Source organism: Fonsecaea erecta (assembly GCF_001651985.1).
Source record: "Fonsecaea erecta strain CBS 125763 chromosome Unknown Scaff3, whole genome shotgun sequence".
In the NCBI taxonomy this organism is placed as follows: Eukaryota; Fungi; Ascomycota; class Eurotiomycetes; order Chaetothyriales; family Herpotrichiellaceae; genus Fonsecaea; species Fonsecaea erecta.
Window position 1 is genome coordinate 2465273 of NW_017387246.1, and position 26166 is coordinate 2491438.

Below are 26166 nucleotides of genomic sequence, written 5' to 3' on the forward strand. Positions count from 1 at the left end.
TTCACCCAAACATCTGAAGAATCGTAATGACAGCTACCGTTACCTGAAGCGATGCGAGACTTTGGCGACAAAGGCAACACTGCTGCGGGGTCAGCGCAGCTTCATTCAAACATCACTTCCTCCAACCCAGCACGATGACCACCGATGTGTACCAGCAGGCCAACGACCTCGACGGTCTTTTCGACGATGTCGACGACGAGATGGCCGAGATGGGCGATATGGGCGATATGGGCGATTCAGCAGCCAATACACCCCTCGACCAGAGTTTCACTGTGCCGGGAGAGACAAATGATGAACTCAGCGCGCTGTTGAATGAAGGTGGTGGCGAGGGCTTCAACTTGGATGAGTTGAATGAAAGAGAACTGGAGCAGGGCGAGAAGGCGGATGATGCGGTGGATTACGAAGACATCGGCGACGATGATTCGTTACCTGAGGAAGAGCCGACGCAAGTTGAGATAACAACCGACATGCTGCCTGGAATTGAGGAGAACGCTTTAGATGGCCTGGACGACGACGACCTGTTCGGCCCTTCTAGTCCCATCCTGGTCAATGCACCGCCGCCGGTTGCTGCTCCTTTGAAACTCGACGACAAACCCGCGAAGGATGCGGACCAAGAGTCGGATCTTGCCTCTGAGCATGGCGACGAAGCAACACAGGACCTGTCGATGCTGGAGGCTGAACTGGATGAGGTTGAAGATGCAGAGTATCGCATACAGCTGGCGCTCTTCGCACAATCCGGTAAAGGCTACATTCCGAAAACGGAGCAGGAGAACATTGAAGAATGGTTGAAAGTCGAGTTTCCCAAGTTCAAGCGTGACGAGGCACCATATTTCAATGAGCTTTTCCCTCCCCGACCGCACAAGTGGCAGGGGAAAGCGCCGTTGAAGCCTCCAAAACAAGTCCGCCCAACCAAAGTCAACCTGGAAATCGAGCAAGACCAGAGGGTGGCGTTCAATTCGGTGGCCCCGATTCAAACGACAGATGTTGGCGCGGATTTTGTGAAGATTCGAGAAGTTGCAGTCCCTGTGGAGGCTGCAGAGTCATCGGAAGAATCCGATGCTGACGAGCCTCTCCCTGGCGGATTCACGATGCGTGATCTGGAATTCATGTGCACTGACTTCGATACGCTGTCGCACCTGGCACCTTCAGACGAGGAATTTGTCGAGATCAGCCCTCGAATTGTCGACAGCGACGAAGAGGTGTTTGGTTTCGATAATTATCATGATCTGGAGAAGCCCCGCAAGAGGCGCCGCCTTGGGTTGGATCCACAGGATATCGTCAAAATCCGTGAGCTCGACGTCCCCTCCTTCGACGAGCCCGAGAAAATGACCGCCAGACTCGCCACCAAGGTCGTTCTGGACTTGAATGACACCGATCTCCTTGTTGAAGAGGTCGATCCAGAGGCCCTCAGAGCAAAGAACCGTCCCGGCGAGAAGCAACCCACCATCAAAACGCTCAAGGAACGCCTTCAATATCGCTTCAAAACCTCGAATGATGCCGAATATGACCTTCTTAAGCAGAATCAGAGGCATAAGGTTCGAGGCCAACTCACCAATCTGACCATTGAACACTCGCTTCCTGCTATCCGTTTGCAATACCCCTATTACCAAGTCCAGTTGTCCCTTCAAGAGTTGCGCAATTACCACCGGAAGCGCATGCACTTCAGACACCCTATAGTATTTCGGCAACCGGCAAAGATCAAGAGAAAGCACCAAAAACATCGATCCGCCTTGGAGCTTTATCCTACCACGAAAGAGATTTCGATGGCCGACAATTCTTCGATCATTCTCCTCGAATATTCCGAAGAGCATCCACCGATGCTTTCTCAAACAGGCATGGGTAATAAGATCATTAATTATTATCGCAAGAAGAGCAATGAAGACAACTTTAGGCCGAAATATGATATCGGCGAGACCTCGCTGTTGCTGCCGGAGGATAAATCTCCCTTCCATATCTTCGGCCAAATCGATCCGGGCGAAACGGTAACAGCTCTCTATAACTCCATGTATAGAGCCCCCGTCTTCTCCCAGGATGTCAATTCCCACGATTTCTTGGTCATTCGAGAGACAACGGGAGTGCACGGGCAAAGCCACTATTTGAGGAACCTCGAAAACGTTTTCGTGGTTGGACAAGAACTGCCTTCGGTTGCCGTACCCGGAACACATTCACGCATGGTCACAACTGCCTCCAAGAATCGACTGAAAGCCATCTCATACCGCATCGCTCGCAAAAAAAGAACGAACCGCATCCATGTCGAAGATATTACGAGACACTTCCCAGGCACGACAGACATGCAGAACCGACAAAAGATGAAGGAGTTCATGGTTTTCAACAAAGAATTCAAGGAATGGGAAATGAGGCCGGGAGACAAGGTTCCGAGTGAAGAGCAAATCCAAAGTATGATTCGGCCGGAAGATATCTGTCTTCTCGAGTCAATGCAAGTCGGCGCACAGTATCTCCAGGATGCCGGGTATGCAGACAATGATGAGGAAGATGACACAAAAGAAAATGACGCCGATAGTGTCGAGCAGCAACTCGCGCCGTGGAGAACGACAAAGAACTTCCTACAGGCTACCCAAGGCAAGGCCATGCTCAAGTTATTCGGAGAGGGTGATCCCTCGGGCCGCGGTGAGGCATTTTCGTTCATCAAGACAAGCATGAAAGGTGGATTTCGACCAATTGGTGGCTCTGCTATGGATGCAATTGCTTTGAAGAGGGAACTCGGCGGTCACAGCTATAATGTCGCGCGGCAACAGAAATCCTACGAAGAATCTATTCGCGGGATCTGGGACAAACAGAAGGCTAGTCTAGGGTCGAAGATTGAACCGTCAGACCTCGACATGGACGGGGATGTTGATGCACAAGAAGATAAATATCCGGAGAGCCGGTCGAATCTCCGAGCAACACCAATGTCGGGAACGCAGACACCCTCGATCTCGAGACGGCGAGATGACGATACGGCTACCTCATTCAGTAGACGCAGTGTCGGCAGTCAGGCTCAAAAAGCGCTACGGATTGTGCGCCGCGTCAAAACCAAAGATGGTGAAATCGTCGAGCAAGAACACTTTGAAACTGACCCGGCAGTGATCAAGCGATATATCAAGATTAAGGAAGCGGAAGATATGCAGACCACAAGGTTTGTGGGCGACCATACTTTATATCACCATTCTCGTGCTGACAAGCGTAAAGTCTTAGTGAACTCGAACCTACCGGCGATCCAGAGCTGGATGCACGGCGAAAGAAACGGTCTGCAAATCTCTCCGGACATGCATTTCGGACTCGGACATTGCTAACAACGTGAAACAGACTCGAAGATGCTCTCGCGCAACTCGAGAAGAACAAAGCCCGTCGGCAAAAGCGCAATAAGAACAAGGAAGCCCTCCTAGCCGCTACCTCACCCGGCGGCACAGCCATGTCTCCAGACGCGGATGGAGTTGGTGGCGGCAGAAATTCGCATCCCACGCAGCGGAAGTGTGCGAATTGTGGCCAGGTAGGCCACATCAAGACCAACAAAAAGTCAGTCACCCACGTTAAGTGTAACAATTGCCATCTCCCCATTGATCGCAAGGTTGGATCCCTGTGGCTGAGTGCTCCGAACTTCTCTGGTTGAATGCATTGAGAAGACGGCTTTGTCCTTCCCTCGGCCTGGAAATGGCGGCCCCCCTGAAAAGCTTGAAACTCGAGAAGGAAACTCGACTCATCTTACTTGATGGTCGTCCGACTCGAGGACATTCTGCGGCGTACCAACACTTTCCCATACGAGGCTGAAGATCTCCCATGTCTCGCTCTGGGGATGTAAGTTGTGCACGATCCCGACATTGCGCAAACCATCTACGCGATCTGGAGCTTCCCCTTGCTGCCGTGCTCGACCTTTCTTTCTTCTCTCAACTCTAAGACATTGTTCGATTGCTGACATTATTTCACCATCAAGATTATGTCCCCTCCTCAACGGCACCATCAAACACGAAGAAGGCCACAGCAGTGCTGCGTTCATGGGAGCACCACCTTCCATGTCGTAAGCGGTCTCTTGATCCACGGATCCACATTCTGCTGGTGCGGTCGTTCTACTCTGCCGGCTGCAGAGTTGAGCCCAGAATGTTCGAACCCGGACAAGAATATCCGGTCGAAGCATGCCTTCATCATCAACATCGACATTGGACTGAGTGGCTTTCACTGGCGAGGCTGTCGGTGACGTTTGCCAGGCAGAAAACCAGATACATCGTTCTATTTATATAGATACCTTCATTATTGCATAGCGTGGGCCACCACATCAGCTGAATGTGGTCTTGTCTCTTGCATGTACCAATATGATACAAGGATTCTTGAGCAGCCTCATCAAGATATAAAACTCGATAGGATACCTCATACTTGGTCTGGTCCCGTATCGTCTCACCCAGATCAGTTGATCTCCTGATAACCAGGAGCACTTCGCCTCGTCACGTGGCCGGCATTGCGGCATGAGTGACCGATCTCGTGACGGAGTTTTATCGGCATAACCGTTGATGCTATCAACGCGCCTTCTGACCGCCGGGGAATACAGGCTTTGCTATAAACGGGCATAATAACCTTTCGTCTTGCCTCTTTGGTGTCCCACAAATCATTTCATAAAACTCGACCGCTCCGTCGATGTGAGCAGCTCTTGGTACAGGCGAGAAAGAGCTTAGACCAAGTATTCCTACGCTCAAGATGACCTCTGGCAAACAGTCATACCTCATCGTCGGAGCCGGCGTGTTTGGAGTATCCACGGCCTATCACCTGATCAAGAAGTATCCCGATGCATCAGTGACTCTAGTCGATCGGGATGCCTTTGACGCAGAGAGCCGCGTAGCAGCCTCCTGGGACTGGAACAAGGTAGTGCGCGCCGACTACGACGACATCGTCTACTGCCAGCTGGCTCTCGAGGCACAAGATATCTTCGAGACGGATCCGCTGTGGAAACCGTATTTCCACAAGACCGGCATCTTCTGGACGTGCCGCAGCAACTACGCCCAGGAAGTCATCGACAACTACAAGAAACTCGGTCGGACGGCAGATCTTCGGGCGGTGTCCGTCGACGAGGCCCGGAAGCTGTACGGCGGGCTGTTCGAGGACGCCGATTATAATGGAGTCCAGGAGGTGCTGGTCAATAAGACCAGTGGCTGGGCTGCTGCTGGAGATGCCCTGCGAGCCGTCACCCGCAAAGCCCTCGAACTCGGTGTGAAGTATGTGACGGCCGAGATTGCGACCCTGCAACTAGACCCTCATGGGCGCTGTACCGGAGTCAAGACCACAAAAGGCGAGACTTTGACAGCCTCACACGTTGTCCTTTGCACGGGTGCATACACGCCAAAACTGCTAGAGCTGAGCGCTGCAAGCACTGGTCTGAAGGATCTCCGAACGGAAGGCAGGATTGTGGCAGGTGGCATCACCACCGGGATGACGAAACTCGACGACGAGTCGTATAAGAGATTCGCCGAGATGCCCGTGGGTGTCCAGGGCTACACGGCACAAATAGGTACTGAGGCAGCCCCCATCCCTGACCACTCACGTCTGTGCGATCGTCGACTAACTGGCGTGACAGGTCCATTCATTGGCAGTCTTCCCCCGACTCCAGACAGGGAAATCAAATGGTGGGGACAAACGATATTCAAGAACACCCATGAAGTGCTCCCCGGTCGCCAAGTGTCAGCACCGCCCGCAAAACCAGACTACGGTCAATGGAACGTCTCCAGAAAACTCAAGGAGGACATCGACTACGCGAACAAAGTGTTCTACGGCAAGAACGGCGCAAACTGGACGATTGAGAAGCACCGGATCTGCTGGTACGTTATTTCCGCAATCGTATATCCCCCATTTTTACTTGAAACTAACCTTACTGTGTTGAAAACAGGGACGCCTTCACCACCAGCTCCGACTTCATCATCTCGCCCCACCCCGCCGCGCAGGGCCTGTACCTCGCGACCTGCGGCTCGTTCCACGGCTACAAGTTCTTCCCCGTGCTGGGCAAATACGTGTTGCAGATGCTCGAGGGCTCGCTGGCGCCTGAGCTGGTCCAGAAATGGGCCTGGGACCGCGAGCGGCCGGACCCGTCGCTCAACCCGGACTGGCCGCGGTGGGAGATGAAGGATTTCTTGGACCCGGTCCGTACTTCGAAGCTATAGCATCCCTCTTCCAAAAAAGATCATGTGGCGCTCAGGGGAGAGTCTTTTTGAAGTTGTTAATAGACTGGAAAGGCATGCATGAAATTGATGGGGAAAAAAACTATATCGTATTTATGCATGAATGGATGAGCTTGTTACCTGTCTCCTTCTTCTTCTTCATTTCTTGGTCAGTCCTACCGTCGAGATACAATGAAATCATCCACTAAGCTCGTGAGAAGCACAGCGTGATATACGGTGGGGAGATCACATTCCAGAGATGTTGCCCGTGTCCAGCCATGTGGACGACCAGGAACCTTAGCAAGGATTCCTTCCTCTTGCCAACATCCGCCGATTGGAATGTTTACCTTGCCTCCAAGTGTCGACGCAGATATCTGTATTGACCGTCTGTGTAAGGCTCCACTACAAAGCAGGTGGACCTAGAGAGTGGTGTTTTTGGATCACGAGCAGTGAGTCTCCAAAGTCGTAATTGGCCCGATCAGTCGTGGTTTGAGCAAGTATTTCGAGTTAAAATGTGCGGGAGGAGGCTAGGGACGGAAAGGACAGATGTGGATGTCTCAAAGGGTGGCTGCATGTTGGGCCACCACATAGACTGCCAGAAATAGTGCCGACGGTCAACTCGGCACGGGATACTGCGAAAAGCAATTCAGATGTCTCTCGTATCTTACTTACATCGATCGGGCAAGGGATGTTTGGGCGAGCAGCGTATTGACAACATGGCCCACAAATGTCCTACGCCACTTCGAGAGGGGGCGTCCTTCGCCACTTCGGCGCTGGGTGCCGTCCTCCGGGGTGCCGTCGACGGTGGGTGGGCGGCTTATGCTTCAGTCCAGATCCATGTAGAGGCACTCCGGGGTTTCCATTTACGGAACTGGGGCAAGCATTGTCAGGGTTGAATAGATCTGAAATGGCGTATGCCGTGAACACTGCGTCTGTCCCAGACCTTGTATCACCTCTCTTCATCCGTGAGGCCGATCTGAATCGTGGAAGCAGAGTTTTCCTGAAGCTCGACAATCTGCAACCCGCGGGATCCTTCAAATCTCGAGGTATTGGAAACTACATCCCCTGTCGAGCTATTGTGCGTCGTAGGTCTTCCAGCAAGAGTCACTTCTATTTAGCATCGGGGGGCAATGCAGGCATTGCCTGCGTCGACAATGCCAAGGGCGCGGACTCGTTGAACCAGACCCTGCATGCCGGGCAGCTCGTGACGTTGACGTGCGCATGACATCGCTGGCCACCAGCCTGGGTGTCGTCAGGCTTTCCCACAAGACGTTAGATTGCGCCCGGCACCCTTACATCCCAAGCCTCGTCTTCTCCGATACCGAAGCTGCCCGTGGGGTGCTGTCTCCTGGTTGGGCACGAACAGATAATGGTCGAGCTGACCGTGGGCATCAACGTACCGGTTTGTTACGGGGGCTTTTTGCAGAGAGTCCTGGGCGACCGGAAGACCCTCGATCGGTCGAGCGAAGTGATCGTCGTGGTCGGCCGCGGAAACGACATCAACATCGATGTGCTCATGAACTCGCCCACCGCAATGCTGTCCGAGGAGAGCATCCAAGAAAGCACCATCAACAACGCACGTATGTCAGGGCTCAGAGGATCGCTGTGAATGAAGGGGTGAAATGGTGGTGAGATAGGTGTTTCGATACCACAGCAAGCGTCAGACACGCCCCTTTTCCACAGCCTCGAAACCCCTGCTGTCTACTAGATGCGGAAAGCACCGTCTTAGAGAAGAGATAGAGATCCTAGCCTCAAGGCTCAGGGGTTTTTGATAGGTATAGTCACATGACACCACGTGAGCGGTCAAAGACGCCAAGCATTTGAAATGACGCAGAGTCGTGTCTTGACTTTATAAAGTCAGACAATTGTCCCAACAATCCCTTCAATTCTATCCCGGTTCCAATCGGAGTACAGCACGCAAGTAGTTTGATTTCACCACCACTATTATCCTCAACGAAGCGACAACGCTTATCCAGCGAGATCCTTCTCATGAGAGTTAACGCTTACTGTACACTGCGGTCTAAGGTGTTGATACCCGACTCCCGCACCTCCGAACTCTCGTCATCATGATTTCATCAAAACCGTGCGACCTCTACGGTCCCGTATGGGCCAGCGACGAAAGTCCGTGTTTTGGGTGCCTGGATTGCAAAACCCACCATGGTTAGAAGATCAGCAGGTCTGTAACAGGCCAATAAATTCCAGGTAGGTCATGGAGGTCATCAGCCCGAGTCCGATCACAATGTTGCACCCTCCCGACCACTCTCGGGATGTGTTGTCAGAAGCGTCGATAAGGACGGGGTTGGTATGTCGGAGAGTTCTAGCCCTTCCGAAGGCACGCACATGCTTCTTTATCTGCCAATGAATCTCCGCTGCTGCCGCCAGCGGTTGCCCTTCCTGTTTGATATCGCAGCCGGGCCCGATGTCCCGGTCATATGACCGGCATTCCGCCTTGACCCCTTTGGGTTTCGAAATCCTGAGGCCAGTCTAACGGATCTGGTTGAGACAAACCGACCGCCGCGTCCGATAAGGACCTCCAGAGGGGCGTCTTGAGAAGGGAGCAATCTGGATTTAAGCTTACCCATTATCGTGTTGAACATCGTCTCTTCAACCTCATCATCATCATTATCATCATCGTTACCTCCCTGTTTAATCTTGCTATACTCAACAAAGCCATGGCACAATCATTCCTGAAGAACTACCTGGGCTTCGGAGGGTCGGCGGCGCCAGCGGACGACAAGACGCCCGTTAGGGCTTTGCCCGCCTCCTGGTACACCTCCCAGGAAATGTATGAGCTGGAAAGACGAGCGATCTTCTCCAAGAAATGGCTTCTGATCACCCACCAACTGAGACTGCCCAACTCAGGAGACTGGCTACGGTACGATGTAGCTGGCTTCCAGTTCATTCTCTGTCGTGACCGCGACGGGAACATCAATGGCTTCCACAACGTCTGCAGACACCGTGCTTTTCCTATTGTGACCGAGGAGAACGGCCACAGCAACATCTTTGCTTGCAAGTATCATGGCTGGTCCTATGGCCTCAATGGCAAGCTCGCCAAAGCACCAGAGTATCAAGACCTTCCAGGATTTGACAAGTCGAAAAACGGCCTTTTGCCCATTCACACCCATATCGACCACAATGGCTTTATCTGGGTCAACTTGGACGGCGGTGAGAAGCCAGAAATCGCTTGGAGCGACGACTTCGAGGGAGTCGACAGGCAAGCCAGATTCGAACACTACAACTTCGACGAATATCAATTTGACCACAGCTGGGAGATGGAAGGTGACTATAACTGGAAGATCCTGGCCGACAATTACAACGAGTGCTATCACTGCAAGACCACCCACCCCGACATTCCCACCATCGCAGATCTCAGCTCCTACGGTGTCTCGACCCAGGGTGGCCACATTCAACATTTCGGCAACCCTACGCCCGAACAGATTGCTCGTGGTCTCAGGGTGGCTGCCACATACTACTTCCCCAATGCATCCTTGAACATTTCGTGAGTACATTATCCCCGATCTCCTTTGTCACCGTGCTAACTCTTGCCCAGACCGCACTTTTTCTTCATCCAGAGATTCGTGCCCAGCGGCCCTGTCAAGTCAGCCATGAGATATGAGGTCTACAGGAACAAGAACTCCAGCGATGAAGATTTTGAATTGGTCAACCAAATCTACAAGAGGATCATGTCAGAGGACAAGTACCTCTGCGTCAATACCCAGAAGAACCTCAACGCCGGAGTGTTTGTCAATGGCGAGCTGCACCCACGCATGGAGAAAGGCCCCCTGTTCTTCCAGAAGTCAGTGCGCGACCTCGTCACAGCCCACCACAAGAAAGAGATGGAGGCACGTGAGGAGATCTGGCCGGCTCGACAGACGCTGCCCAAGACCGACGTCACCGCCCAGAAGGACGTTGCCTTCTGCTCTGCTGTGGATTGCTGCAGGATCAACAAAGAGCCTATTGCTGTTTAGCGGTCATGATGGTTGATGTTTCGGGGGTTGATAGTAATCATTTGGCGTAGCATCGTTAGTGACATAGAGTTCGCCATCTTTTGGAGTTGAATTGAAACTGCATTGCTGAAATCTCTCATTGTGCGTCCCCTTGACCAAGTCTATATCCTGTGACGTCTCCTGGTGCCTTCATCAACACTGAGTTCGATTGGTCGGGAATGATCCCTGAATGATCTCCGGACCGTGTGCTGGCTCGAGGCTGTCATCCCCGCCAATCGTAATGCACTTGATTCCCGCGGGGCTTGTGCGCGAAGGTGGCGAAGTATTTAGCGGAAGAAAATCCCCCTTTGCTCGCAACCTTAACGTACATATCCGCTACGACACCAAAACACGGCAGATAAGCCAGATTGTTCCCTTTGTCTGGCTGTCCACATGGAAACATGCCCTAGACTCATGCATTCATCCTCAGTGTCCAGTCTCCCAGACCTTTAAGGTCAGCCGGGGCCCTCCAGTCGAGATCCACGATGAGTCCGATGGACGAGAGTGCCAAGTTCGATACACGACGACGATCACATCATGCTTGCCTCACATGCAGGTCTGTCATTCATATTGCGGTGCTGTTTGACGTCTCGTGTACCAATGTCATTCTAGGCGGAAGAAGACTCGCTGTCCGGGAGAAAAGCCTGCCTGCTCGAGCTGCGTCCGCCTGAAGCAGCCATGCTCTTACGCCCCCGTGGTCAGAGCGGCGAGGAATGGCCGATCGGTATATTCCATGGCTTGCTTTCCAGTAGCCTGCAGGACTTAACGTGTCTCTAGGAAGAGAGGCTGCAACATCTGGAGGAGAAACTGGATCTCTTGTTGAGTGGTGGCCTGTACGGACCGCCCGCAGTCTATGTCCCTCTTCTGCTCTTCTGACCAGATATTCCAGGCCGAGTCATTCCACACGTCAGGAGCAAGCACTTGAGGAGACCGTGGACTACTCAGAGAAGTCGTACTCAGTCACTCCTCCAGCCCGCGAGCCCAGCTATCCCACCAGCCATCCCTCCTCGAACCTCGAATTCGACGCCGCCGACACTGCGAATCCACGGCCGCGCCCATCCGAGATCGCCGTGGGGCTCGACCTGTACTTCAAGTACTGCCACAAGCAGCCGATCTGGTGCTTTGGGCGTGAAGACGTCGGCGACCATGGCTCTCTCCCCGAAGAACTTGCTTGCAGCATCCTCGCACTGACTTCCCGTTTTCCTCCGAAATGTGATCAGACGCAGCGCTACGGCAAGAATGCACGCAATTTGATTATGCTTCGTATCGCTAATGGAACCGTGGATCTCGCCACCATCGAGAGCTTGTGTCTACTTTCGTATTCATTTTTCATAGGCAAGGATATCCGGCCAGATTGCTGAGTGAACTCTTGCTGACACCCTCACAGACGGAAACATGTCTCTTGGCCAATTTCACGTCGGTCTTGCTTTTCAACTTTGTCGATCCGCCTCGCTAGACCTCGAGTCTACCTACACCGTCGACGATGCCACTACAGAGCGCAAGAAAAGGTTGTTCTGGAGTCTCCAGTTACTTGAGCAGTCTTTCGGCCGACAGCATGGTCTTTTAAGTGTTCCAACAGAGACGTGGCGGCCGTCGTACTCTTCCAGTGGCAGAGGCCAAGGACCTGACAGAGAAGTGGACCAAAAGGCCCCGCCTCTACCTAGAGATGACCTGGGATGTTCATCACCCACCGAGCCGGGAATCTGGAACACCAGCGTCCAGCTGGGCTGGGTGTGGAGCCGAGTCAGGAAATACGTGTCTAATTGTGCTCACAATATCTGGAGGGAACCATGGCGGCACGACTCCATGTATGCCATGGTGTCGTCGGATTTCATGGAGACCGAGAACAGGATCCCCATCTGCCACCGATACGACTCGGTCAAGTTCTACGAGCGTAAAGTGGAAGAGCTGAAAATCAATCGAGACTACTGGGCGCCGTGGCTGCGGGAGCAGTTCACGTACCATGCCATCCCGACAGTCTTGAATCACCCCTTCCTCTACATTATCGGAGCACAACATAATCCAAACCTGGCAATTCCCAATACGTTTTGGCGGAGATCTTCCGAGCTCGCCCTCTTACACTCGACCTGGATTGTTCGCATGATTGATATGGTCTTGGACAAGCAGATGCCGCTGGTCGACCCATTTTTCGGCCATGTGGCTGCGATTGCAGCCACCGTGCATCTCTACTACTGTTGTGCGGCCGACTCCCGGCTGAAACACAAATCAAACACGGACTTTGCAAAATGCAGGCGGTTTCTGAAGAGTTTTGTCCCCTTTTCGCCGGCGTGTAAAGCCTTGGTATGTCCTTCCTTTGTTGGAAAGACTCAGCTGACGGCTTCTAGGACACTAATCTAGACAAGATGACACGGATTGCGGCCGGGACTGAGAGCATGGATGTTGAAGACTGGATGCCATCCAAAATCTACCTCAGTGTCCCCTTGATGTGGGACATTCTCCAGTTCAACTGTATGGCAGACTCCCGACAGCCACCGACTGCCGGCTTGCTGGATGCTTCACTCTCCCCTGCTGTGCCTCAGAAATACGCCGACGAGAGCTCAACCCTGGAGATCATCGTCGCCACCTCGCCCGAAATCAGCATTAACACTGCGGACGGAGGACAAGACGCCCCAATTTTGTCCTACAGGGCTCCTGTTTCTTCCGCGCTAGAATCCGCGCAGAAGAATGTGTGCAATGAAATATCTGTCGAGCAGGCGGACAGCCTCACTCTGAACACGACTCCCTGGCTATGGGCGGATCCTTCACAGTTTGTCGGCATGGGAGATATGGGCTACCACGACTCGCAAAATGCCATGGGCGACGTCAGAACTGCCGCGTGGTGGGAAGTCGAGAACATTGGTAACGTCATGTTTAATCACTTTTAGCGCTGCATATCCTCCTTTTTAGAAGCACTGTTCTGGAGTATAAGGGTATGTGATTGGCGTCCGTGGGTCTGATCTTCCAAGGGCTAATACCTAGTGTGGCAGCGAAAAGCGACACGACCACATCGCTGCTGCGATTTTGATGTTAAATTTACACCATCTACGATGCAAGCTAGCTAGGAGTTTCACGGGCGCAAATGACCTGCGAGTGAGACCGTGGCTTTGAGGGATTTTTTTTACAAATTCAAATATTCCTCATTCGACAGTTTTGGATCCGATAGCCTCTTTTCACCGTGTACAAAGAAATAGTGCGAGGGACCAATATATTATCAATCGAAATGTGGACGGGGGATGCATGCCATTGCGGCACCGTGTCTGAGTTGGCACTCCCTTCTCGACAACGTGAACCAGCTACTTGCGGGCAGAAGAGCGGACGCATGATGCTGAACGGACGCCATCCATCGACACAGCGCAGACATGGACACGTGTGCCATTCTTCACGGGACTGTGGTCGAAGCGACGAAACGAAACGACACGCCAGGATGGAGGGAGGGAGGGAGGCATGCAAGCGATCAGCAGACATTTGTACGCCCTCTCTCAATGCAGGACTCGGGCCGTCTGATCTGGGTATTTGTCTGGTCTCAGCCGGGGTACCCGCTCCGGGGTACTCTATGTCTGTATCTGGGCGGGTGGGGAGAACAGACACCAACCACCCCTTTGGACAAAGGCGAACGAGGCGAGACGGATAAGAGGACCGAAGTTGGTCTAGAAGGCCGGCTTGTCGGCTCCGTATGCCGAACAGAGGGAGCAAAAGTATTTGACTTCGGTGTCAGGAGACTGCAACCGCGAGGGATGGAATCATTCCCGATCGGGGAGTGTGTGTAATATCTTATCGCTTCGGCCGATATCAGTCGCATCTTTGATTGGGATCTGTCAGACGATGATGTTTTGTCGTATTTCTGGTGACGGTGCTTGTGTATCTATACCTGGATTCTCTTATTGGCTGGAGAGGCTAGATGGGCGTCTTATAAAACATTCATAGTCTATGATGGTGTACAGGTATCCAGGTTGAAGCAGCTGTGACACCTGGAATATGATCAGAGATAGTTGTTCTCTAATTAGTGCTCATTTGATCGCCTCCTAGCAGGTTAGTGTCGGAGTCGTCGTCGTCTCCATCATGTGAACAGGTCGGTGGAAGTTACTACTGTGCTCATCTATATACCTCAACATTTTACAACCCCAAGGCGAATCAATGCTGACTGACTCTTAGAGAATAGTTCCAGCATTTCCTCAAGACTACCTCTGGGACAGGCGATAGGGTGTACCCTCGAATCGCAACTCTCCATGTTTTGAGCCAGGTACTGCGAACTCCCCTGGAACGAGTGAAAGCCTCAACAACTCCTTAGCATTTCAATGAGCAAACAAATATCTTGGAATCACCATCTTGCTGTCTGATACGGTGAGCGGTTTCGGTGACGGGATTGACGGGAGATCTATCTGTCCTGCCAGCAATATTTATCCTTTGGGTATTTGTCCTGCACCACTGGATCATACGCGGCCCGACGCTGGACAAATACGTTTCTACTTCCACCGTTCCAGTCAAGAGCAAGCAAGCAAAATGCCCCGTTGTGTGTCTTGGCCCTTCTAGAAGGCCTGAGCCTTCTCCTTCCCTGGCCTTTGTCGAGGTGGTCCTCGGCACGTCGATCGCCTTGATCCGTCCGGCTCGCTCGCTTACCTCGATCTCACTACCTCCCGAACGCGGTGTGTGTGGGGGGGGGGGAGGCAGACTTCTTGGGCCACTATATATTATCTTAAAATTGCATGTCCATTTCTCCCTATCGCTACGGGCCAGTCATGTACCGGGACCTCTATTCAAAAAGAGCGAATTCTGTACAAATAAGTGGGATCAGCCTTGCTGTGCATGACCTGTGGGCCGATTATCCCGCCGGTTCTTGTCTGTCCTCCTCTACAACTAACTTCATTTTCTTTCGCCCTGGGGAACGTGGAACCTTTTCTTTGTGCCGGCCCCCAGCATCAAATACAGATCGCCGCTCGATTTCTCTCCATCGGCCGGGAATTCCTCAGACGGGCTCACCGGTGCTGGACCAGCCAGTCGTACTGGTTGGAGGCCTGCAAGAATCTGAGAATGGCCTCCTCCGTCAGCGCACACGAGGTGGGCTGGACATTGACTCTTGCCAGGCCATGGAGGAGAGGGAGATGAGACAGCCATTCTCGCGATACTCTCCGGGGAGAGCAAAGGAGGAGATGGAGCGAGGCGTGGCCAAACACTGCCGCTGGAAATCCATATTGATCTCGATCTCGCGAACAAAACGGCGAGCAAGATCATCGCGTCGAACGTGATCCCTTGGTTGCAACACAGCATCTCAAGATCATATACCCATCAAGATCTTGAAGGCAGGCAGAGAGGCTCAGAAGGCGGCGTACCGTCTTATATTCACAAGGGCAAGCAAAAGACGGTCTCTACAGTCGTGGACCGTTTTGAACGTTGGAATGCCGCTGACATAGAGAATAGGAGTGAGTATCACATGGACTCCGGACTTAGCTGGGAATGCCTGGCTAGACTTATATACCGCGACCATGTGCTGGGACTTCATCCCTGAGACTTATAATCCCTGGAAGATGTATAACAGGAACGTACACACTTCCTCTATCATCGTTCGGACCTATGAGAGCGCCCCCCTCGGAAACACACCTCGAGCTGCATCGCCAAGGACTCGCTACGCACGGCAGTAGGACCGAGTATATGTTAAGCGGTGCCGCAACATCCAGACGAACATTCCCTACACTATGTACAGCACCGATGATTCACTGAGATAACAGAGTCCAGAACAGGCAGGGGGGGTCTAGCCCGTCCCGATAGCGTCCTTGCTCCTTGGGAGGCGAACAACACGTAAGAATGGCCGGGCCACTAATTACCTACTGATAAGGGCTGGCTGGCGACTACGTGTCAACCCCCTTTACATACAGTGCCGGGCGACGGTCGGCCGGGGCGGATAGTCCGGGGCCCGATCAGGTGACCGTGATCCGCAGCCCGGCCGGGGTGGGTGGGAGTGGTACGGTTTCCCCAAATAGGAAAGCACAGTCTCGATACCACTGGGTGCTTTTGTTGCTTTTCTAATAATAAGGGCCGTGCCTGGGAAGGGACAGGTGGATGGTGCTGCTGGTGCTTATGTTCTCCTCGAGAAAAGAGGTAGAAAGGAGTCGAGAAATCAATCAATCACCCTCATAGAAGAAAGACGACACAGTCAGGATCTCCATTTCACACACAACATCACACTTATACACACACACACACCCCTCTACCTTTGCTGATTGACTTGGTCCACGACCAAACCACTGCCAATGGGCTCCATCACTGTGACGCCCGTGCCCCGCGTCGCCATCATCGGCGCGGGCATCGTGGGTACCAACCTCGCTGACGAGCTCGTCTCGCGCGGATGGACCGACATCACCGTCATCGACCAGGGCCCGCTGGACATGCCGGGCGGGTCGACGTCGCACGCCCCCGGCCTAGTGTTCCAGACGAACCCATCCAAGACCATGACCCAATTTGCCCGCTACACGGTCGACAAGCTGCTCTCGCTGCAGCAGGACGGCCAGAGCTGCTTCAACCAGGTCGGTGGCCTGGAGATCGCGACCACGCCGGCACGCATCGAGGAGCTGAAGCGTAAGCACGGCTGGGCATCATCATGGGGCGTGGAAACCCGCCTCCTCAGCGCCGAGGAGTGCCTCGAAAAGTATCCCTTGTTGAACAAGGACCTCGTGCTCGGTGGCCTGTTCATCCCCACGGACGGGCTGGCGCTGGCCGCACGGGCAGTCCAGCTACTGATCGAACGCACCCGCAAGGCTGGCGTGCGGTACCTGGGGTCCACGCAAGTCACGGGCATCGAACAGGCAAAAGACCGCGTCACCGGCGTGGTGACGCCTGAGGGCGTGATCCCGGCGGACATTGTCGTGTCGTGCGCGGGCTTCTGGGGCGTCGAAGTCGGCGCCATGGTCGGGCTCCCCATCCCCCTGCTGCCCCTGGCACATCAGTACGTCAAGACCACGCCCGTGCCATCGCAGGCGGGTCGCAATCCCCAACCCAACGGGGCGAACCTGCCCATCTTGCGGTACCAGGACCAGGACCTCTACTATCGCGAGCACGGCGACCAGTACGGCATCGGCTCATACGCACACCGGCCGATTCCCGTCGTGGCGTCGACCTTGCCGCTCGCCTCGAAGACGGTCGACGAGAAGAACATGCCCTCCCGCCTGGATTTCACCCCGGAGGACTTCACATCGGCGTGGGATTTGTCCCGAGAGCTTCTGCCGGCGTTGAAGGAGAGCGAGATCGCAGATGGCTTCAACGGCATCTTCTCGTTCACTCCGGACGGTGGCCCTCTCGTCGGACAGTCGCCGACGCTCGACGGCTTCTACGTGGCCGAGGCGGTGTGGGTGACGCACTCTGCTGGAGTGGCGCGTGCAGTGGCTGAAATCCTGACGACAGGACGGTCCGAAGTCGATCTGGCCGAGTGCGACCTGGGCCGCTTCGAGGAGGTCCAACTCACCCCGGCCTACGTCAAGGAGACGTCCCAGCAGAACTTCGTCGAGGTCTACGACATCCTCCACCCCCTGCAACCCCGAGAGTCTCCCCGCAACCTGCGAGTCACTCCGTTCTACGCCCGGCAACGCGAGCTGGGTGCTTTCTTCCTCGAGGGTGGTGCGTGGGAGCGTCCCTACTGGTACGAGTCGAACGCGAAGCTGCTCGACCAGCTGCCCCCCGAGTGGAAGCCCGTCGAGCGTGACCCCTGGTCGGCCCGGTACTACTCGCCCATCGCGGCGGTGGAGGCGTGGAAGACGCGCACCGCGGTGGCCATGTACGACATGACGCCGCTCCGGAGGCTAGAGGTGGCGGGTCCGGGCGCGGTCGACCTCCTCCAGCGCCTGACCACGGGCGACGTGTCGAAGAAACCGGGCGCCGTCACCTACACGCTTCTGCTCGACAGCCGCGGCGGCATCCGCAGCGACATCACCGTAGCCCGGCTCGCCGACGACCTCTTCCAGGTGGGCGTCAACGGGCGCGTCGACCTGATCTACTTCTCGCGCGAGGCGCGGCGGCAGTCGCAGGAGGACCCGAGCCGGTGGGCGTACGTGCGCGAGACCACCGGCGGCACGTGCTGCGTCGGGCTCTGGGGTCCACGGGCCCGCGACGTGATCAGTGCCGTCAGCACCGACGACTTCAGCAACAAGGGCCTGCGCTACTTCCGCGTCAAACGCGCCAGTATCGCGGGGATCCCCGTGGTGGCCATGCGGCTATCGTACGTCGGCGAGCTGGGCTGGGAGATCTACGCGAGCGCCGACAACGGGCAGCGGCTGTGGGACGCGCTGTGGCAGGCCGGGCAGGCCCACGGGGTCGTGGCGGCCGGCCGCACGGCGTTCAACGCGCTGCGTCTGGAGAAGGGGTACCGGTCGTGGGGCACGGACATGACGACGGAGCACGACCCGTTCGAGGCCGGGGTGGACTTTGCCGTCAAGCTGACCAAGCCGGGCGGCGGGTTCGTGGGCCAGACGGCGCTGGAAGGGCGGTCGAAAGCGACGACGACGCGGTTCCTGCGCTGCCTGACCGTCGACGATGGCCGGTCCGTCGTGCTGGGCAAGGAGCCCGTGTTCCACGACGGCCGCGCCGTGGGATACGTCACCAGCGCCGCCTTCGGGTACACGATCGGCAAGCCCATCGCGTATGCGTGGCTGCCCAGCGCCGTCGGCGAGGGCGAGAAAGTCGAGATCGAGTACTTTGGCACCCGCGTCCCCGCCACCGTCACCCCGGAGCCGCTGTATGATCCGTCCATGAGCCGGCTGCGCGGGTGAAAGGGGTTAGTATAACCTACCGTGAATGAAGAGATGGGTCCTGGCCCTGAGAAGGGTGGGTTGTTGAGAAAGAGAAGAAGAAGGAGCAAGTGATGGGCCTCAGATTGATTGACTGACTACCTGTCTCCTTCTGAATATAATATATATTCAGGTTGGATTTCGAAAGGGAAAAAAAAGGGGTAAAAAGAGGAGGGGAAGAGAGGGAAACGGATTGCATGTATGTATGCATGCATGGCTTCCTCCAGAAGTTGTCCCACCGGGTGCCTCTTCCTTTCTTCGTCTTTCTTTCCCCTGTGAGGGCACAGGCAAGGTAGGGTATAGGGCACGGAGGAGCATGATCTCATGATTTCATATGTTATATACATATGGCGTTGGAGTGATGTTTGTTTTTTTGTTTCTTTTTCATTTCTTTTTGTGGCTTTCCAAGAAAAAATGATTCTCCGCCTGGGGAGAGACCGAGACAAACTTACATGGCTTGCTTGGTTGGTTTGGTGGAAGGGAGATTGGAGACGAGACGAGACGAGACGGTACAAGATGGAATGAAATGAAATGAAGCCAACGAACATGGCCGGAGTATGGATGGAACATGGCGTATGGATAGGACGATAGGACGATAAAATACTGTACCTCTTTCCAACTCTTCTCTTCTTTTCTTCTTGATTTCTTCTTTTAGAAAAAAAGGAGGATGGATGGATGGATGGACGGAGCTCTTGGGGACGACATTTTACTTGTAGTCGTACTCTTCATATATACTTCTATCAGTAGTTTGAAACCTGTGATTGATTGACTGATTGATTGATTGACTGATTGATTGATTGACTGATTGATTGATTGACTGATTGATTGATTGACTGATTGATTAATTGACTGATTGATTAATTGACTGATTTTTTGTAGGCTTCCCCAAGAAGGCCATGCCCTCCCCTTGCCTGCCCTTCCTCTATCATATGTTGCTCAATTATATTGGTAATTGGTAGTCAAGACATACAAATACCTCCCTCCTTCCCTTCTGCCTGGTCTGGAGAGAGAGAGGGAGAGAGATGCTCCATCTAAGCTTCGCACACGCTGGGGACTAACTAACTAGCTAGCTAGCACTTGCTTAGTCTGTCGAATCCTCCTTGTTCACTCACACACACACACACACGCACCATCTCTATCTCACGTCTGCCTTTCCACTCCGCAGCACAATCCATGAAAAGAAGGCAAGCAATGCCATGACCCTGAACGCCTCACACTCCAGCCCAAAAAAAGGCACCAACTTTTTGAGGAAACATTCACCAGCTCGCCACATTCTCTCCACAGCTCACGCACGGCTGGTGGATGGTGACAATGCGTTCGCCGTCCATTCAATGCTCCGCATGCACTATCTCCTTCAGCAACGCCCCGCATCTCATTTCACGGCCAAGCACTTGATGTCGAACGTCAACTTGCTGTTCTTGGGGATCCCAGGCATCGCCTTGTTGCCATATGCCAGATGCGCCGGGATGATCAGTCTTCGCTCCCCACCGACCTGGATGCCCTGGAGACCAATGTCCCAGCCCTTGATCACTTCACCGGCGCCGAGCTTGAAGCTGAACGGCTTGCCGGACTTGTTGCTGTCAAACACCTTGCCGTTGTCGAGCTTGCCGATGTAACGCATCTCCAAACGCGCCCCCTTCTTTGCCGCGGGCCCGCTGCCAAGTTTGCGGTCATCGATGGAAACGCGTTGACACTCCTTGACGCTCAGAGAGGCAGGGCCGGAGGCGCCTGACTTCTCCTTGCTATCTGCCTTGGCAGACGCAGGGGGGGTCGCCGACGGAGTTGGGCCTTGTTCCAGGTTCTTGGCGAATTGGACCTTCTTCTCAGAGCCGCCATTTGTCTGCGCGGCGTCCTTCTTGCCTGCGGCGGCCGGGGCTCCGACAGCCACAGCCTCACCATCGTTCTTCTTCAGTTTCTTGAGACGCTTCTTCTCGGCTTTGCTGAGTTTCTCAGGTGCCCCGCCGTTGATCGCTGCGGCCGCGTCTGCTGTCTTGGCATCCTTCTTGAGCGATTTGGCGACAATGTCATCGAGGTTGTCCTCTTCATCGTCCTCGTCCTCGTCCTCTTCGGCAGGACGCTTGTTCTTGCCTTTGCCAAGCAGCTTGATGGCCTCAAGGGCTTCCATTTCATCGTCCTCGTCCACTTCCGTGATGCGGGGGTCCTCAAGATCATCAAGCGCGTCAGAATCTTCATCGGCGTCCTCGAGAGCGGCAAGGATCTCGTCCTCGTCGGGAGACAAGTCATAGTCGTCCTCCTCATCATCTTCTTCATCATCAGACGGGAAATCAGGGTGCTCCTGTTGAGGGATCACGTAGTTTCCCGTGAGGTTGACCGTGTATGCACCGGAAACCTTGAAGAAGATCTTCTCGCCTGCACCGACAACGAAGTCCAGGGTTTGTTGGTAGTTCTGTCAGTGGGGTTAGACGCTGGTCGGATCTCACAGTCCAGTGGAGGTGACTTGCCTTTTCGGGATCGAGGGTGCAGACCACAACTTCATCCAATTCGAGAGCCTCATCGTCTTCATCTTCTTCGTCGTCGGCATCGTCCTCGCCGTCCAGGGCTTTGGCCTTCCCTTTTCCTTTGGCGCTCTTCATAAGCGCGGACAGTCTTGCAATGGCTGCTGCATCGTCCTCGTCCTCGTCCTCGTCGTCTTCATCTTCCATATCCTCATCGTCATCGTCATCCTCGCCACCGTTGGCTTTGGACTTCTTCTCGCTCGGACCGCCATTGACTTCCTCGTCGTCCTCATCGTCCTCGTCGTCTTCGTCGTCGTAATCTTCATCTTCATCACTGTCACCCTCATCAAGCAGGCCCTCTGGGACGCGAATCAGTTTGAGGGTGGCGCGAGGAGGGCGTTTGTCGTCGGGGTCTTCAAGTTCAGGTTCAGCACTGGGATCAATGGCGGCCATGGACAGACGAAACTGGAAGGACCGGTTAGCATCGTTTATATCTTGTAGTATAGGATTGCACCATACCATGGCAGCAAAGGCAGGCACGGCAGGGACCATGATATCGCCCGCAGGCACCTTCAAGGTGTAGAGCGCGACAGGTTGAATGCCCGACATGTTGGTGGTGCGCTTTTTGCGGTATCTCAGAAAGAAAACAAGGCTAGGTTGACTTTCGGAAAGGGTGCTTGCGAAGATAGAATATTGTAGACCACGGTCAACTCGGAGAGACTCGAGTCTGAGCGCAGAACAAGAGAGGTGAAAAAAAGTAAAAAACGAGCTTTACAATAATTGGGAGAGACTTTGGAGTTTCGCTGCCTCAGAAACGAGCATCAGCCAAGCCAGAAATTTTTGCTTATCGATAAGGACAGCCACTGTTTGTACAGCAGTAGTGGGGCTTCGTCTCCGTCTGCCTGCGCCTGCGCCTACGCCTGCGCCTGTCGCGTTGCTTTACTCCTCACGCGCCCCAACCTCATTTGCCTCTCACCTGGAAATACTGTAGGTAGACCAACCGACTGGTCGTGATGCTCAGAACAACCCTGCAGCGACGATGAGCTTTCCTAGCCCGCCATGGGCTCCCGACTAGAAAAGAACTCGGCGCTGGTGCGGAAGCGCATCGAGGGCCACACCTTCAGCGACGAGCAAGGCGAGGAATATGAAGCCTCCAAGTTTGGCGGGTTCGCCGACTACATGCGGAGGAAGAAAATCAAACTACAGAATCTCGACGTCGAAATACGCGCTCATTCATCCGGCAAGCCTCCCATCTTCCGTGGCGTTGTCGTCCATGTGAATGGCTATACCCAACCTTCGTTAAGCGATCTCCACACCCTCGTTGTGTCCCATGGTGGCGGCTTTCTTCAATACCTCGACGGCAAGACTGCTGTCACTCATGTCGTTGCAAGCCACCTGACTCCAAAGAAGACCGTTGAGTTTGCACGATACCGCATTGTGAAGCCGGCGTGGGTGGTGGACAGTGTGCAGGCCGGGAAACTGTTACCCTGGGATGCCTACAGATTGGTCGACGAAGGCGTCACCCAGAAGGTGCTGAGCTTTGAGAGTGGTCAAATTGTCAGCCAGGTCAATACTCAACAGAGCAGATACAAGGATCAGACCCCGAGAAGTTCGTATGCCTCTCCATTGCCCAGAGGGCAACAGAGCCCAAGTGAAGACCATACACAAGTTCGGCAGGCAGATGACCATCGCCGTGACGAAGAAGCCGATGCTGCCATGTTTCTGGGTGAGCAAGCACCGGAGATGGATGATGGGCATGAGGCTCCCCCACATGATATACCTGACTTGCAACACAAATCACCGGATCTGGGTCAACCGGCAGACTCTCCGGTGGAGGACCCCCCAAAGCCCGAAAAGCGCCAATTGACTGCTGAAGAGCACAATGCTATCCTTCTCTCCAACCCTCACATGGCCAAATCGAGTACAGCAAATCCCGACTTTATCAACCAGTACTATCGTGAATCCAGGTTGCACCACTTATCCACCTGGAAAGCGGACTTGAAAGCGCAGTTACAGGCCCGCACCCAGGAGAAGCTGTCCTCTCAGAAAAACAAGCTTCGAAGAGCACCAGGTGCAAGGAGATATATTATGCACGTCGATTTTGACAGCTTCTTCGCTGCCGTGTCTCTGCGTAAACACCCTCACTTGGTGGACAAACCCGTGGTGATCGCGCATGGGAGCGGACCGGGCTCTGAGATTGCGAGCTGCAACTACCCCGCCAGAAAGTACGGCATCAAGAACGGCATGTGGATGAAATCTGCGCTGGGGATGTGCCCTGATCTCAAAATTTTACCCTATGACTACAAGGCATACGAGGAGGCCAGCCGTCACTTTTATGACTCCATACTCGAGATAGATGGTGTGGTTCAAAGCATAAGTATAGATGAGGCCTTGCTGGACGTCAGCGAGCAGTGCATCAAGGCCGGGGGTCAGATGGAAGAGCTCTCTCGGAGGGATCGATATACCGTGAACAAGAAGCGGCCCAGCGTCTTGCCCAGGATTTACGTGCTTCTGTCAAGCAAAAGACAGGCTGCGACGTCTCGGTGGGTATTGGCGGCAATATACTGCTCGCCAAGGTTGCTCTGCGCAAGGCCAAACCCGCCGGCCAACATCTGATCAAGCCAGAGGAAGTTCTGGACTTCATCGGCGACCTGACAGTTACGGATCTGCCCGGTGTTGCCTGGAGTATTGGGAACAAGCTGGAAGAAATCGGGATCAAGTTCGTCAAGGATATCAGGGCCTGCACTAAAGAGAGACTCGTCACCACCTTGGGTCCTAAAACTGGCGAGAAGATATGGGACTACTCCCGAGGCATTGACAGACAGGAAGTGGGTGACCAAGTTGTCCGAAAGTCCGTGTCGGCCGAAATCAATTGGGGAATTCGGTTCGTCAATCAACAACAGGCAGAAGAGTTTGTGCAGAGTCTCTGCGAGGAGCTCTCGCGGCGGCTTCTCGAGCAACTGGTCAAAGGGAGACAACTGACCATGAAGATCATGCGCAAGGCTGCAGACGCCGGCCTAGATCCTCCCAAGAATTTGGGTCATGGCAAGTGTGATACCTTTAACAAGAGTGTTGTCCTGGGAGTTGCCACGAACGACGCAGCTATCTTAGGAAAGGAAGCAATTTCCATTTTGCGTGGCTATGGTTTTCCGCCTGGAGAGCTACGAGGCCTAGGAGTACAAATGCAGAAACTGGAGCCTCTGAAGCCGTCCACTGCCAGCGTAGGCGGCTTGATGGACGGCAGCCAAAGAAGGCTGCAGTTCAAGAAGCCCGTCACCCAAACATCGACCTTGAGTGATCAGAACAGACAGAGCCCGCTCCCTAAACCGACGCTGATGTCTAAAGAGTCGAACGATCCGATCGAAGAAGTGCCTACTCCCGAGAAGCCGAAAGCGAATGAAGTCATTACTGGCGCTATCGAGACGATTACCGGCGCCGACGAAGAAGAGTCCACCCAAAAGCCGCTGAATATCAGCGGTACGCAGTTCGTGCTCCCGTCTCAGATTGATCCAGCCGTACTGGCGGAGCTGCCAGCGGACATCAGGAACAAACTTGCGCCCAGACAAAAAAGTATTTTGGACATTATGAACACCTCTAATCGCGCAGTTTCCCCCTCTAATGAGCCTCTGTCGCGCTCCGTCTCGCCTTTCGTGAGTGACCATGAGGCCGCTTTACCCAGCCAGAGTCAACTGGACCCCGAAACACTTGCAGCACTCCCGCCAGACGTCAGGGATGAGGTGCTGGCTCAGTATAAGCCGCGAGACAAAAGAAAAGGACTCCCTACTCTCCAAAGCGCTCTACCTCAATCGCCTCACAAATCCAAGGCGTCGGGCCCGACGAAGAAGCTAGTCGTGACGCCGACCAAAAAGCAGAAGACGACATCATTGTTCGGCAAGTCTGGTCCCAAGCGAGGTGGCGATTCTTCATCAACTCTCACACAGTCTAATTTTGTGTCAATGCCCAAGACGAACAGAGATCAACCACAACAGGAATCCCCCATTTCTGAGGAGATCTCCGAGGCTTTTCTGAACGAGCTGCCCGAAGACATTCGGCTGGAGATTCTCGCGGAACAGAAGAGAAACCGGATGAAGTCGAGATCTGGTCTGAACTACGACATTAATCGGAAGAAGACCGAAACTACCACTCAAGCAGAAGCCACAAGACGGGGGCAACAGAAACTTCCATTAGCAAATAAGCCAGATAAGCCAACCTTCACTTCTCAAAAGCTGAGTTCGCTGCCGGAGTTGCGGGATGCCATCTCAGCTTGGGTTCGAGAGCTCTCCGTGGATGGCGAGGAACCTGATCTGGAGGATGTGACTGCACTCTGTGATTACCTGAGCAAGGTTGTCTCAGTTGAGCGGGACATGGCCAAGGCTGTCGCTGTGGTCAATTGGCTGGGGTTGGTGATAGAGTACGAGAACTTCGGCAGTGACCGAATCCGTGGTTCGTGGGAGAAAGCGCTGGCTGTTCTGAAAAGAGACGTGCAGAAAGCTGTCATGGATAGAGGCCTGCCTGCAGTCGTCTTTGACTACTAAATCGAGCTTCGAACGGGACCCGGAGACTCTGAGACGAGGCAGCAGCAATACTCGCAAGGGCTTTTCAACTCCGATACACGCTCTTGCTACACGCCGTTGAACAACTCAGAGCAAGTGCGTTCCTTTACTATCCCTGCGTTCCACTCCCTTTGCTCAACCACATCTTCTGTGTTCGCTCTCTTTGCTCATCCAACCGTTAGCATCCACATCCACATCCACATAGACATTGGCTTTGCTCTTATACGCATACATTATACAGAGCTCGGCCGCAACTCCCGCGG

General features: G+C 54.1%; 7 protein-coding genes across 7 annotated transcripts; 6 read left to right on the forward strand and 1 right to left on the reverse strand.

Annotated features, from left to right (window-relative positions):
* Positions 1 to 134: 134 nt before the first annotated feature.
* AYL99_04143 (hypothetical protein) lies at positions 135 to 3610 on the forward strand (the record flags this gene model as incomplete). The annotated part of the gene is made up of 3 exons (XM_018835657.1): positions 135 to 3136; positions 3196 to 3246; positions 3307 to 3610. The coding sequence occupies 3 exons, from the start codon at positions 135 to 137 to the stop codon at positions 3608 to 3610; spliced, it is 3357 nt and encodes a 1118-aa protein (XP_018695307.1).
* Positions 3611 to 4686: 1076 nt separating this feature from the next.
* On the forward strand, positions 4687 to 6140 carry AYL99_04144 (hypothetical protein; the record flags this gene model as incomplete). The annotated part of the gene is made up of 3 exons (XM_018835658.1): positions 4687 to 5494; positions 5561 to 5801; positions 5870 to 6140. The coding sequence occupies 3 exons, from the start codon at positions 4687 to 4689 to the stop codon at positions 6138 to 6140; spliced, it is 1320 nt and encodes a 439-aa protein (XP_018695308.1).
* A 904-nt stretch (positions 6141 to 7044) lies between these two features.
* On the forward strand, positions 7045 to 7362 carry AYL99_04145 (hypothetical protein; the record flags this gene model as incomplete). The annotated part of the gene is made up of 1 exon (XM_018835659.1): positions 7045 to 7362. One exon carries the CDS (start codon positions 7045 to 7047, stop codon positions 7360 to 7362), a length of 318 nt encoding a protein of 105 aa, XP_018695309.1.
* Positions 7363 to 7506: 144 nt separating this feature from the next.
* AYL99_04146 (hypothetical protein) lies at positions 7507 to 13008 on the forward strand (the record flags this gene model as incomplete). The annotated part of the gene is made up of 7 exons (XM_018835660.1): positions 7507 to 7717; positions 8640 to 9636; positions 9688 to 10063; positions 10901 to 10956; positions 11013 to 11431; positions 11511 to 12424; positions 12469 to 13008. 7 exons carry the CDS (start codon positions 7507 to 7509, stop codon positions 13006 to 13008), a joined length of 3513 nt encoding a protein of 1170 aa, XP_018695310.1.
* A 3360-nt stretch (positions 13009 to 16368) lies between these two features.
* Positions 16369 to 18876, forward strand: AYL99_04147 (hypothetical protein; the record flags this gene model as incomplete). The annotated part of the gene is made up of 1 exon (XM_018835661.1): positions 16369 to 18876. The coding sequence occupies one exon, from the start codon at positions 16369 to 16371 to the stop codon at positions 18874 to 18876; it is 2508 nt and encodes an 835-aa protein (XP_018695311.1).
* A 1390-nt stretch (positions 18877 to 20266) lies between these two features.
* Positions 20267 to 21959, reverse strand: AYL99_04148 (hypothetical protein; the record flags this gene model as incomplete). Its single annotated transcript, XM_018835662.1, has 3 exons — positions 20267 to 21301; positions 21336 to 21815; positions 21870 to 21959. 3 exons carry the CDS (start codon positions 21957 to 21959, stop codon positions 20267 to 20269), a joined length of 1605 nt encoding a protein of 534 aa, XP_018695312.1.
* Positions 21960 to 22409: 450 nt separating this feature from the next.
* AYL99_04149 (hypothetical protein) lies at positions 22410 to 25885 on the forward strand (the record flags this gene model as incomplete). The annotated part of the gene is made up of 2 exons (XM_018835663.1): positions 22410 to 23778; positions 23826 to 25885. 2 exons carry the CDS (start codon positions 22410 to 22412, stop codon positions 25883 to 25885), a joined length of 3429 nt encoding a protein of 1142 aa, XP_018695313.1.
* Between the last annotated feature and the right edge of the window lie 281 nt (positions 25886 to 26166).